The sequence below is a fragment of the Podarcis bocagei genome (assembly GCF_964188305.1).
Source record: "Podarcis bocagei genome assembly, chromosome: 2".
Lineage (NCBI taxonomy): Eukaryota > Metazoa > Chordata > Lepidosauria > Squamata > Lacertidae > Podarcis > Podarcis bocagei.
The window spans coordinates 109457660-109472651 of NC_138126.1; the positions used below are offsets into that span (position 1 = coordinate 109457660).

The 14992-nt window shown below is 38.4% G+C and overlaps 1 protein-coding gene across 5 annotated transcripts in view; it reads right to left on the bottom strand.

Annotated features, from left to right (window-relative positions):
• CEP112 (centrosomal protein 112) overlaps window positions 1-14992 on the bottom strand; it is a 220573-nt gene that overhangs the window by 187750 nt on the left and 17831 nt on the right. For all 5 annotated transcript variants that reach the window (XR_014004693.1, XM_081181284.1, XM_081181283.1 and 2 more), the window contains 4 exons: window positions 13350-13446; window positions 12076-12150; window positions 1865-1912; window positions 1692-1769 (listed from right to left, as the gene is read on the bottom strand). Coding sequence is in view for 4 of the 5 variants with exons in the window: in XM_081181284.1 (XP_081037410.1) it covers window positions 1692-1769; window positions 1865-1912; window positions 12076-12150; window positions 13350-13446 (298 nt within the window). In the remaining variant the exon portion in view is untranslated. The remainder of the gene's footprint in view (window positions 1-1691; window positions 1770-1864; window positions 1913-12075; window positions 12151-13349; window positions 13447-14992) is intronic.

A 14992-nucleotide genomic window follows, 5' to 3' on the forward strand; every position in this document is an offset into this window, starting at 1 on the left:
TGCAGGACATCACAAAGTTATCAAACTGAAGAGAGCAGCACATTTATAGGTGAACTTCTTGTATACAAGATGAATCTATTTTAGTCACGAATGTTCCTTCCCAAGCCATTACTTTATGTTCATTATGAATCCATTCACAATTCCAAATGTACGTTCAGAAAAACACTGCCATCTTTTCAGCAGAAAAGTTGAGCTCAACTCTGCATAGTAAGTATTGACACTTTGGGGTGGGACAGGCAGAAGGTAAACCACAATACATTCACCATGGGACTGCTTACTACGTATGTCTGTTCATTTTTAGCTAGGTTGCCATTTAGTCACATCTTAAACTACATACCAAAGCATGTTGTATTTGCAAGCTTCTTATAGAAACCACACACTAAAATACATGTGAGCTATCGTCAGACAACAAAAAATAACTCAGGGTGTGGAAGAGACACAAAACCACAACAAATTTAAGAATAATCTTAAGATACAGTATATGAACAGGTTCAGGAGAGGTTCCTTCCTTTAAATGTACACATGTGGTAGAATCTGGATGTTTATTTCAATACCAAGATGTCATCTCAGAAAATAAAGATTCCATTACATGTATGGCAAAGACATCAAAAGGGAGCAGTCACTTTTAATTATTCTATATAATATATTCCAAAAGGGAGCAAGTACCAGAATAGCAGCCACCAGCAAGAAGAACATAGACTCAAAACTATATTAAAAAAACCCCAAACGGAACAACTTGCTATTATACTTAAAAAAAAAAATAGGTTGCATTCCCTAAATTAATCTGTGAAAACACTGGCTGCAATCCTGCAGAGTTACACATAATTAAGTCCTATCGACTTCTGTGGAACTTATGAATATATCGTCATGTTGCAGTTTTAAAGAAAACCACAGAAGTCCAAGAGCAGGTTATGTTAACTTCGGTATAAAATGAGTTATTTGCCAAGTTTCTGTTTTTTAATATTCAAGTACGACTTTCTGTTCATTAGTTCTACAGATAACCAAGGGCACTATTTCTTTAATGCAATCAGGCTCTGTTCAAATAGTGGCCAGGATCCAAAGACTTTTTTGTGCCTTTTCTTTGAAAAACCAGGTTACTAAACCACAAATTGGTTTTCCTGGAGGAAAGCGATTACCTGAATCCATTTCTATCAGGTTCCACAGCCTCACTTTGGTGATGTAATTGCCTTGGTGCCCTAGTGGATATTCTGGCCTGGGAGATGGAATCCTACTAAAGCACCTCACCAGGATGGACTGGGGTCATTGGGTTTAAATGGTTCTAGTAATTACTGGAAGAAGGTCTAGCATTCTCTCAAAAAGTATTTTCTTGAATGCTGTAAGGACACTCTAGTAGACCATGGGAGGTGGGGCAGAAGGCTATAGAGGGAATCTGTAAAAATGGCCTCCCCTCCCTTTCCATGAGCATCACCAACCCATAGCAAATAGGAGCCTGAGAGTCAAGATGGCTGTTCTGAAGCATCATTTATCACATTAAAAGGCTTGTTCTATTTCACTTCTAGTACTGGGCCTGTCATCCAAAGAAGCTTCTTGAACTTTAGTCATAGGAACCATGGATCCAACCCTTTGTTTTTCATATTTTTATTGCTTTAAAAGACAGGCATTCACACATTCACTAAAACAAATAAATGAAACTGTTAGCCCCACAAGTAATATATATGCATATATATTACCTCCTTTTCAAACATGCGGGAAAATGCCTGTTCCTCTTGAGAAGTATTGTGCTTCCTCATACCTATCCTGGGTGACATCTATTGAAAAAATAAAAAAAGTCAACTTCACATTGCCTTTGGGGCAATTATAGACTAGAAATTCTTACAAAGCAAAATAGAAAAACGCAACCTACCAGTGAAAATGGTATAGGTTTCTCACGTAAATATCTGGGGTTTTCAAGCTGAAAGAGAGGAATTGCAAGAGGTTAAATACATAGATCTTTCTGATTCTGTTGTTAATATTCAAAGATTCAGAAAAACGGTTCCAAGATGCCTGGTTTAATAGAAATGTCCTCATTTCATACGAAAGTCATATCCTAAAAATCACAAAATGGATTCAAACCTTCGTAGTCATTAAACTTACTGGTTGGGTTTAGACAAGTCGCAATCCCTCAGATAAACTACCTCACAGGATAGTTGTAACATTAACTCCCTGCCTGAGGCCCTTGAGGGGTGCGATCCAAAAGCAAAAAAAAGTATTAAAAGGTTTGATGTGAGGAAAAGTAATCCTCACAATGTCTCCCTGACATTCATTTATATTCCTTCTTTCTTCCAAGGACCTCAAGGTTACATTGATGGCCCCCTTTTTATCCCCACAATAACCAAGATCCTCTGATATCCAAATAAAGTCCTGCTTCTTTCCTCCTTACTACTATAACCATTTGGTTTTGAAATACTAGTGATTTTGGACTGAAGATAGCCTTCCTTTCGATTCAGGCCAGCAATGGAGGCAATGGGATATGCACATTTTTTAAGGGATGTTGTGAGGGAGAAACATATTTTCTTTTTTCCTTCAATTTTTTTTATTAGTTTTCCAAATTTATAACAGACATTAAAAAAATTACAGTATAAAACAAACAAACAAACATTTATCCTAGCTGTTAAAATCCCAATTTTGTTATCATTGTTGGGTGACTTCCTCAAATCCCCCTAGCTGAGTTTCCATATAAATCATTGTAGCAGTTTTCCAATACTTCTTTTAAATGAACTTAATCAATTAACATCTTTCTTTCTTTTCATATTATTCTCTATCCATAATGTTATACAATTTAACATATTTAACCCCTAGGCCAATTTGGTACTTACAAATAGTTCTACTTATATTATCTTAGCATATTTAACTAAATAATCTTTGAATTTCTTCCATTCTTCTTGGTCTCCTTTCATATGTGCTTATTTATTTTCAAATTCTGTATCTTGCATTTTGGTTGGGAGGATAGTTTACTCAAGGCAACAATATAGCTCTGTTTTTAGATAAAACTTCAACTGCTTAGATAAAACTACAAGGACATGTTCCTACCACCACTCAGCTCTCCTGTCAAAAAAATTACAGCGCCTCCCATTTAGCCACTGTAGATGAATAGTACAGTAAAATTTAGTTCCATGAAACAAGGATCACCTGAAGGCCATTTTAAAGCTTAGCATGAAAACAGGTTGCAGCTAGGACCCATCTTTGGTTTTATTATATTGTATAGCACTTTGGCTTGAAAATACTTTATAAAACTTTGAATATATTATATAGTCTTAAACATCTTCCTGCCTGCTTTCCCTTTATGAAGACACAACCAACTCCAATGAGAATTCTATAGAAATTGATTAACACAGGATTAAGTATTCAGGACATATATTTTTTCATATCCCATCCCTCATATAAAAGGCACTTAATTTCTTAAAAAGTTTTCATTTTTTAAAATGAAGTATGCAAATAAACATGCAGCTATTAATGGAAATGAAAACTGACAGCTGCTTTGCATATTTTATTTGGCATGAAATGCAATAAACTAGTTCTAAAATAAAGTAAGGCTATAAGTGGGAAAGGTAAACATCACTTGTTTACAAATGAACAGAATGTGGCTGAGTGGTTCCTTTACACAAAGTCTTGCATTTTCCAGTTTAGAGAGAGAGGGAGCAGCACTTTGAAATTAAATGCTCCTCCACTCCATAAGCTTATGGATTACATTCACTCAAACTGATCTGCAAACCACGCTGTGTCTGAATGCTCATTCCTTTCCAGCTACTCAACCTCACAATTTCTCATTTCCCCAGTAATACCATAGCAAAAAGGCTGTCACAATATCCACCCAATTAAAAAAAAAGAAAGTGGCACACAAGCAAACATAAAATATGTTAAATTCCAAAAAAATACAAACAGAAGCATATTTTCCAAATTGGGGAAAATGGCTGTTTTTGCACCCTACTGAAGTATCCTGAGATGCAAAGACTTGCTTGGAAAGATTTAATGTAAAAGGTTTAGGATTCATTAATCTTCCCATTACTTATTCTACAGGGCTAGACAAGCAACATCTTACAACTGAATATTCACAATAATGTTATACATGTAATATACACTCATGCACACATATGCACATAAAAAGGTTTTTTTATGTACAGTGGTACCTCGGGTTACATACGCTTCAGATTACATACGCTTCAGGTTACAGACTCCGCTAACCAAAAAATAGTACCTCAGGTTAAGAACTTTGCTTCTGGATGAGAACAGAAATTGTGCTCCGGTGGCGCGGCGGCAGCAGGAGGCCCCATTAGCTAAAGTGGTGCTTCAGGTTAAGTACAGTTTCAGGTTAAGAACAGACCTCCGGAACGAATTAAGTACTTAACCCGAAGTACCACTGTATTTTGCTTGGGGGGCTGCACCCCAGCTCACTCTGCCTGCCAACCCCGCTGTCATTCTGCCATTAACCCCCTAGCACTTCCCCTTCCCATGCAACTACTAAGCTCATTTCTGAAGCCACTTCTGCTGTGCAACCCTGCTTCGTACCCATTTTTATCTTCACCCCATGACCACGCCTGCCTCCCACTTTCATTCCTTTTATGCAGCTCTTCTTGCTAACAATTCATCCCCATGGTAACCTCTTGCATCTTCCTCCCCTCACACATTGCAACTACTAAGCACCCAATTCACTTTCCTCTCAAATATGAAGCCACCATCCCCTCCTACTCCTTTTTTGCACCCTGATTTTCACCTTCTCCTCCCACATTTTTCCAACACTCTTTTGCACACAGACCACCCCCGTTTATATGCCTTTGTCCTCTCCTATTCTGCAGCCCCCTTAGAACACAGCCCATGATGTTGTTTATTGCTGTATCTTTAAGATGAATAGACGACTAAGGGCAAGTCAGCAAGTTTGTTGGTTCAGTTAGAGAACGGTAGGTTCAGCTGGTGGATGTTGTACATATACAGTGGTACCTCGGGTTACATACACTTCAGGTTACATACGCTTCAGGTTACAGACTCCGCTAACCCAAAAATAGTACCTCGGGTTAAGAACTTTGCTTCAGGATGAGAACAGAAATTGTGCTCCGGCGGCGTGGCGGCAGCAGGAGGCCCCATTAGCTAAAGTGGTGCTTCAGGTTAAGAACAGTTTCAGGTTAAGAACGGACCTCCGGAACGAATTAAGTACTTAACCCGAGGTACCACTGTATGCTTGTTAACAAATTATGTTCTAAATTACTACACTGAATCTTGAACTTCATGTTGAAGACAATACACAGCACTAGGAGTGAAACACATTGTGTGAAGGTGCTATGGTATATTTGAGGGCTTCGTATCCTTTATCCCTCTCACATGTAGTAGCTGAAGAATAGAAGAAGGAGACGTTTGAGTACAGTGAGAAGGGAGGTGCACTGAAAGAAAAAAGTGGCTGTTACAAACAACAACAGAAGTTCTAGTAAAGTAGGGATAGAGAAACACAGAGGTTGTTTATCAAGAAAATAAGCAAACAATTTTAAAAAGGAAGTAATAAAAGTGATAACACAAAAATATCTAACACAACAGGGCCTTTTCAAACTCTTCTTGATGTACTCAAACCTTGTTTTAAACTGCCACCTAGGACCTGTGTCACTTCCTACTTGCTCTACTCAAATCCCTGCCATTGTTTAAAATTTACACTTTTTCCTGTGTATCTCTCCATCCCTGCTTTATTTAAACCTCTGCCATTCCTTATAATGAGTAATTTTGAGTTGAATCCAGACTTAGGCATGCTTAGAGAAAACCCATTGAAATGAACAGGAAATTCATCACAACTAACTTAAGCCACATGGATTTCTACAAGTCTGTTCCAATAAGTCTGGATCCACATACTGGTTCAGTATTTGAGTGGAGATTAATTCTTTCCCCGTTGACTGGTGTCAAGAAGATGTTGTACTTGTTGTACACATACAGCACAGACAGATTCTTTTACATACAAATTGAACTGGCAAGTCAGCCCAAGTTCAAAATTCAGAATCTTGGTGTGTTGCCCTTTGCCTTGCGTTAGTGAAAGCATCATGCAAAAGTAGCTATTAAGCATAAGGTAGAACAGATGCTGAGAACTATCCATAGTTTCACTCCCACTAGAAAGGATTAACAGAGAGATTTCAACACTACTTAGCATAATATTATTTGCAAGCCAGAATAGTAAGATCTGGGATACTAAAATAAACGCACAAAATAACAAAACTAGTTGCAGCCCAAGTATGTATAGGCTTGCCAACAGAGGACTATTTTAACTCCAAAGAACAGTAGACAGTCAGTCCTTTCTATTACACATTACATATTTAAATTCTAGACCACGAAGTCTAATCTGCAGTGGTCCTGTATCAATGAGATATGTTAATAAAAGCTTAGGAAGAGGCACTAATAATCTTCTATTAGAGTTTCAATTACGAAAGGCAAAATTAGTCAAGATCGTATGTCCACTGCTTTTCAAAATGTATCAAAACATGATTAGGATATATAACCATAATTTGTGAATAAAATCATAGGACAATACCAGCACACTTGAGAACAGGAGGGAAACATATTTACACTCTGAGGAAAAGAACCAACAGGTGAAGTCCATCGGTACAACACTGAATATCAAAATGTGTAAGGCAGGGCATGCTAGCGAGGTCCCTTAATAGCCAAGCTGGAACATGTTTTTCATTCCTAATCAGACTGAGTAAAGAAAACTTCTTGGCTGTGATGCATGCATATCTCATGGCAGCAATCAGCAAATCAGCATCTAATAAGATAGAGGAGGAGGAGAGGGCAGAGGTTAAAGAAAGAGCTGTGAGTGGAAGGGGGCCTTTTCCCCATCCTTTGGACCCAATGAGAAACTCAACAAACTTGCTGTACCTGGAACTGGGTGGGTGGGGAGAGTGCAGTTGAATGGAACGCAGCTGTGGGCAGTTTAAGGAAGTATCATCCACCTTGTGCCTGCTCATAAAAATTAAGTCTAGTATGAGAGACTACGGTGATGTCAGCTGTTTCCAGGATCTCTTCTTGTTGTGAGACTTTTGTGGGTGAGCTGGGAGTTTGTTGGACCCTGTGTGAGAACCCGTAGGCTGAGAGGGAGGGTCTGCCAGAAGGAAAATGAACTGATACTGATTTTTATATATTAGTAACATTGCATTATCACAACCTTTTTTGTAATATTTTATTTAAGTTGTCTGTTGTTGCTTCAGTTTTCTGCATACCTCTTAGAGATGTGTTTAATATATTAAGCAGCACAGAAATTAAATAAAAGTTGAAAAAAAACTATAAAGCAACACAGACCTTTTTATTTCAACAGGAGTTTTAAGTCAGTTTTCTGATTTTATGGTTAATTATAACTTATTGAATTAAATAGGACTTTCCCCCCTTTCCTACCCTGAGCCCCTAAATCTGCTCTGGGGAGGGAGTCTTGTTGTGCAAGTGGACCTCATTCTCCATGGGAATACCCCATTCAGTGCATTCATATTTGAGAAATCTAAAAAGAGCACAGTTTAAAGAAACTTGAATCTAAGAGAACCAAGCATAATCATGACGACAATATAACGGTAATATACTTATTAAAGGTTTGGAAACACTAAAATACACGTTTTCACTAGATTAATCAATGATGAAACATTTAGCAAATAGATGCCAATATTTAGTGGAACTACTATACATTGTATAGAATAGTTTGTCCATTTTCCCCTTTGTTCTCTTGCGATATCACCAAACTCAGGAAAAGGATTCCCAAAGTGGGGAAACTGGTCTTCACCCACATTTGGAAACTGGATCCCATTTTCAATCAAGACGCCAAACCAAAATATCACTTCAGTTTAACTTTGCATGCTTTATGACATAGCTTTGGCTGTCTCAATAACATCACCCAATTCAGCATGAGGGTTCTCAAGCTGTGGGGTTTCCATTGACGACTGGATGCCAGGTGCCATTCTGAATCAAGATGGTGGACCGAATGTGACTTTGGTATGGCTACACCCGATTTTCAGTATAATGGGTCCAAACTCGGTCATTACACTATTCATTTAAAAAACACATTTTTTGTTTCTAAAAAATTCCAGGAAGCACTTGCCTCTTAAAAACATATCACTATCCTCTATCTCAAGAGACAGATATGTCATAAACACATTTGCTTTTATTGGGTGTGTGCAGGCAGCAAGTTATATTGAAGAGGAAGCTGCCCCAAAAGTGCCTCTGTGACAACTGATCTGTGACTTGTCCTAACATAGACACTACATCAGTCTCCACCAGTAGAACCAGAGTACATGCTGGTGCCCCCTAAGTCTGAACTGTAACTAATCCGAAGTAATCAGGTTAATTTCTCATAAATCTAGGCTTCACAGGAAGTGCCAGGACTGTTCAGCTGCCTCCAAGCCTTAATCTTTTGCAATGTCATCACTATTACTTCCGCAAGTGTAAAAAGTGTTTGGGTCCTGTTCTTTCTAGCACTTAATCCTGCTACAACCTGCACAACTAATACATGAAAACAGGACTGGATTCCCAAGTTCTCGCATCTCGGAAAATATTGTCATACTCTTTCAAGAACATCATTCTCATTTTGGTGCTACAAGAAACATATTGCTATCCAGGGACAGCAGCAATTATACAAAACCTCGCGAAACACTGTTCTATGGAAAAACGCAGCCAATTAACAGACCAAGAGACAGAAACCATGAGGTCAAAGGCAGAGCCAGCCAGAAGGGGAGGCAGAAAATCCAATTAGGTTACCTATCTAATCAAAGAGGCACATCTACTTGCTTCAGTCTTGAGAACTTGAATCAATTGTTAAAAAGATCAATAGAAAAACACTAAATTTGTATGCAAATACGAATGTGTGAGAATATCCCACACTGTTTAATATAGTATTTAGTGCATTTTATCAGCCAATCCCTTTCATCTTACTGTAATAAATACATTGATTGTCTCCTTGATCTGCATCTCAGTAACACCCAAAAGCAAACATATGAGCCATACATTTTTTTAGGCTGTCTGTGCTTCAAAACAAAGAAACAAACAAGCCAGTGCTAATGCTTTCAGCATGGGATTTCCCCAAAATGTCATTACAGTGGAACCTCGGTTCCCGAATGCCTCCATTCTTATACATTTCTGTTCCCGAACACCAAAAACCTGGAAGTACCGGTAAATGCTTCCATTTTCAAACGTTTCTGAAGCCAAACGGGCTTCCAGAATGGATTTCATTTGGGAACCGAGGTTCCACTGTAACTTATGCAAGGCCAAGGCCAAAAGCAGCCTTCCTCAATCTTGGGTCTCCAAATAATGTTGAACCACAGCCGTATTTGATCACTAGACATTCCAGCTGAGAATGACAAGAGTTGCAGTTCAACAACATTTGGTGACCTAAAATCAGGAAAGAGTCACCGAGAGACCCAGTATGGAGTGTTTATGCACTTGTCAACTGAGTTTTCTTCCTTCCTCAAAAACCTGTGGCCAAGTGAGTGAAGATGTGAAGGCCAAAGGGAAATGGAAATATTGGGGGTTCTCCCCCTTTTTATACCCCCTAAGAAATTTACATCAAAATTTAGAAATCTTGCTGTCTTTTTAAGTCTGATCTTTGCAAATGACAACCTGGGAAAAACTATTTGGATTTAAAAAAGAAAGAAAGTTTAGAAAACAGTAGAAAAATTCCTACGAAGTATTTTTTTTAGAATGAAAATGATGCTTTTGAAGTTTTATGTAGGGCAATCTTACACCATTAGAGCATGATAATACTGACATATATAATGCTAAAATCCAATATTTCTGCACTTAGGAGTTGCTACCATCTTCACGAAGAGGACTATCCTTTATTCTAGTTTGGCGATATGGGACACAAGCATCCTGCTTCTATTGCCTTTTTATACTTGCATTGGGCTTTGCAGTCAACTTTTACACCTCTCTCATATGGCTATGATGGAGACACCCTACTACTGATGGTAAAACAAGTAGCTGATTGTCCTGCCTTCCTGGAGAAAAAGGTTCAGAAGAAGGTGGAGTAGAAACTGCAAGAGACTTGTTGTGTGTGCCAAAGCCAAGGACGAAAAATATGAAAAGTCGGGTGAGAACAAAGCTCTTAGCAAGACTCACAAAGAAAGTAAACTACAACTGGGTATTAGCAATTTTGCATATACCAAACATAAGGCATTTTCATTTAATTTTCCTAAACATCAAATAGTACAATTTTATGTCCTAACTAGGTTATAAAAGAATACATTATGTTGTTAAAGCATTTCAGCTTTGAGTAACCATTGCATATATTTCTCCCCACCACCACCAAAAAATCAGGTTTTTGGGGTGGCAGGGCAGAATTGCCCACAGCTTCAAACATTCTGGAAATTTTGCCTCCCTGCATGATGTTCAGAACAAGACATCTCAGGAACTACAACAAACAAGCTTAAGCATGCACATATGCATCATTAGATCCTAACAAAAACACTCTACTGTTATTGTAAACATACACACACATAAAAAAAAATATTATTGAAGAATACTGGGAAACAGTCCATTTCCTAATGAAGTCAATGGCAAATCCCCCCTTTGTAAACAGTGGTTGATTACACTCTTTGATCATAAGATGAGAAGCTGTTAAACAGGGGGGGCATACACTTTAAATCAAAACACTGAAATACAGATCTTAGGGAGCACTCCTAAAACAGGCAGCTGAAGGGTGACTGAAGTAAAGTACCGGTACGTACTGCTCCTCCAGCAGAGAGGGAGGCTCACCACCAGAAAAGCAATTGCGCCCCCAGAGAAACACCCATTATTGAAGCAGAAAGATCTGCCAGCAGAAACGAACTGTATGTCCATAGCAGTAGAGGATAAAAAAGGGTGTGTCACAGGCAGATTGGGAGAGGCCTTGGATCTGCAGGATCCACAGTCCCTTTGTTTCTCTGACATGCCCCCACAAAGGCCAAAACTACACCAGCACTTCTCCCCTTCCACCAATGTCAGAAGAATGGAAAACATTTTATAAAGAAAAAGCAAAACAGGAACAGGATACCTTCCACCCTGACCAGATCCAGCACATCCACTCCTCCTGAAAATATCAGGCTGAAACCCCTTCCCTATAGTAAAAGGCTTATCGGAACTTATCGGATTGGAAAAAGTGTTGGGTAGGGGGAGGAAACCAAAGTTTGTAAAATAGTGGATGGTGTGGAGGAATGGCTAGAGAGAGCCTCCCTGCTAGGAAACTGATAGCCAGGAAATTCAGGGCGTGTTTGTCTTTTTCATGCATCCCAACATTAATGTATGAAATTTGCTGCCGTAAGATTTGAAAATGGCAAGTAGCTTACATTGTTTTAAAAGCGGGCTGGAGAAATTTATGAAGGATAGATGGCACCAATGGCTACCAATGACATTGAATGAGATGGACTTTTGCCTGATCCAGCTGGGCTCCCTTTATTTACTTATGCAAATATTCTAAAGGTGGAGGAATTTTCTTTTTTCTCACTCAGCTTAACGACGTCCCTTGTAGTGTTATGAATCCATGGCATCATTTGTTCAGCAAATGGGATGCCTCGGTTTCAGCCTACCTTAATGTGTCAAAAACAATAACCTTCATAGCCTACCCACCTGAATCTTCATAGCCTCTTAAGATTTATTCCAATTTCTTTCCATGCTAACATTATGGCATAATATTAAACCAAATGTTTAAGATAAGCTGTGGCTTAATGCCTCGTGCGCACTGCTTGAAAGCCCCCATTGTGTTCCTCTCCTGCTCCTTTCTTTGGCACACCAGAGAGGAAACTAACCACAGGCTTGCTTTGCATTATGTACAAACCATGGCTCATGGTTCATTACCCCCAAAATACACCACAAGCAGAAACCAAGATTCGTTCTGGGCTGGCAATTCATGGTTTGTTTAAGGGAAACATATAATGCAAAGCCAGTCTCTGGCAGGCTGGGGAGGAAACAAACCAAAGAAAAGAATGGCCGAAAAGAACAATAGGGACTTCACAGTCCCACTATTTTAAACCATAGTTTAATGTGACATGTGAACCAGGACTAAAAAGACACTTAGTTGCCATACTAACTGTTGAGACTAAATTACAAATGCATTTTCTTCTAAAGCCAGCAAATCAAATAAATGCATGTTTATTTTACCCCAAGATTCCAACTGTTGAGACGAGCTTCAAGGTCACTGTCATCGAAAGACATTTTGTGTGTGTGACGATCCTCCTGGAATATTAAATGTTCAGATGAAATGTTATAGCTGGAGCAAACATGGAGAAACAGCAAAGCAAAAAGTTTATCATTTCTAACAAGGAAATGTTGGCCAGTGTAGGAAATTCATTTTCTAGCTCCAGTTCAAGGTGGATCACATATTGAGGTTGCTCAGGCAATTTATTAAGCCAAGCAGAAGTCCCAACACATTAGCCACTAACAGTGCAATCCTACGTACTGTATATGTACATACAAGAAAGTCCCCCAATGTTCACTGAAACTTAGTCCCTAGTATGTGCTTTGGATTACAGGCTAAATAAATATATGGGGGCGGGGGCGGGAATGAGAACTGCATTTTATTCTGAACAGTCTACTCCAGGTTCCATAAATTTAAAGCAAGCGGTGTCTGTTTAATGCCACTACTCCCCATGAAACTGTATTTGACTGCTGGTATTTCTATATCATGCAGCTACAGTGAGTACCCAATATGTTAATCAATAACATGGTCAATCATCTAAAGCCCCATAACCAATCAGTTATTCATGTCTTTGGTGACTTGCTTACAAAATTTCAAAAGGAATCTTCCCAACTCCTCAGCAATCTGTAGAAGGCAACTACTACAAATATACACAAGTCTAGCCTTGAAAATTATTAGGGTGGCACTTGGTGATTGCCTTCTCTCACAAGTGGGCCATTTCGGAAACAAAGCTTGTATGATTTACCATATCTGATGAAAACACTCCCTTAAAACCCACGCTGCCAAAATGCAATGGTCCAGGTAAGACCACCATTTCTGGCTTCATAAACCACGGTTTATGGACCCAGGAATAAGCACCCCTTTTCCTTTCCCCATCACAAGTCCAGCACTGTTGAAATGTCATTTAACAAACCAGTAAAATAAGCCAGGATCTTCATGTTGAAATACAAGCCAATCTCCGTTGCACCTTGCCATGTACTTCAACATGAAGATCCTGGCTTATTTTCCTGATTTGTTAACTGACGTTAAAACAGTCCACTGGTTAGGACATAATGAGGAATTTTGGCTTAATGCAAGCCAGGATCCTTGTGCCAGAACAGGCATGTAACATTTCTGTATGAATACCTAGTCAGTTTTTCTCCTATTTATCACAATTTTCTTGCCTGTACGGTTCATGAGTCTCAGTATACAAACTGACCATTCAAGAATTTTTACTGCAAATAGAAAATAATCTTACTGGTGTCTTTGAGGTAAAGTTGTTCTCTTCTGGCAGATGAAGTGGACTCATAGAACGGGACTTTAGGGCTCGCTTCCCATTATATGTATATTGTTCCCTATTGTAGGCGGGAGGGGGGGATACAAAACCAATTAGAGCTTACTGAAAACTATTGTTTATTTATTTCATTTGTATATCACTTCCCATGAGGCATCCCAAAGCAATTTACAAAAAACCATTTGTTTATTTATATTTCTATCATGCCTTTCCATCACAAGGGTACTAAAAGGCCATTAAAACAAAACATAAAATATGTTGCATTATAGAAGATAAAGCCATTAAACAAAGGGGGGGTGGAGCAGCTGCAGCCATTTGAACATCCAGGGATATTATATTCCTACATTACGTTATACTAGGTAATTCCATAGTGACCAATGAAACATTTGCAAGCTTCTTTACATAATATTTCATGTCTTAGCTAATACTATTTCATTCCAATTAACCTTAAACTATTTGTTAACTGCCTTGATCCTCCCTACAAAAATAATCAAGAAGCATGCCACTGGTAGTTTAAGTGCTTTTTTAATATAAATTTTATTTAAGATTCAACAATAACAATAAATCAACAATAACTAAAACACCAATTCATTACAGTTGGCCATCTTTAACAATAGTTAACAAACTACAAAACATCACTTCAAATTAGTCAACTTTTCATGTTTAACTTTATCTCTTTCTTAGCAGATCAGAAAGGAGACCAAAAGAAGAAAGTGAAAAGAGAAAAAGAACCAAAGGAGGAGGAAAGGGACAGAAAGGGGGGGGGGGAGAGAAGAAAAGAAAAAGAAAAAGAAGGAAATTAATAAAGAATTGGAAAAAAGTATAAACACATTTAACTTCCGATTAGACTCATTGTATTATTAGTTCTATTGTTCTTTTACACACAGTTCCAAATTACTGTATTACTTTGTTTTTATCAGATACCAAAGGCATTATGTTTCTTATTTTACAAGAATCATTCTAGTTCTGCTAGGAGATGTTTATTACTACAATTGTTTCCCAGGTATTCTTTAAAGATTTTCCATTCTTTCTGTACTTTCGGTTTTCGATATCCTCTGACTCTCCCTGTCATCATGGCCAACTGCAGATATCTATCATTTGAACCTGCCACTCATTTATTGTAGGTTTTTTATCACTTTTCCAGTTTCTTGCAATTAAGATCCTGGCTGCTACTGTCGTGTACATAAAAAGTGGTCTAACATCTTTTTTGATTTCTGATGACATTAAGTCTAGAAGGAAGGTTTCAGGTTTTTTCTTAAATGAGAACTTAAATAACTTTTTAAATTCATTATAGATGTTATTCCCAAATTCCTTAATGGTTGTGCATTCCCACCACATGTGCATATAAGTTGAAGTCCTTTCTTGTTATTTCGTTTCTGAAAGCTGTGATCCAAGCATCCTTCCAGACCTTGACAGATATACAGGCTCTGATCAAGAGGCTGATCCAGAAAGTCATGCTGGCTTTCTGGCATGGACAAACAACCTCCTGGTGGAAGCTCGTTAGCGGTGGAAACAGCGCCAAGAAGAAAGAAGATGAAACTCAGCAAAGAGGATTCATTTGCAACATTAGATACAGGCCTTCCCCTTGCGGAAGAGGAATATGTTAC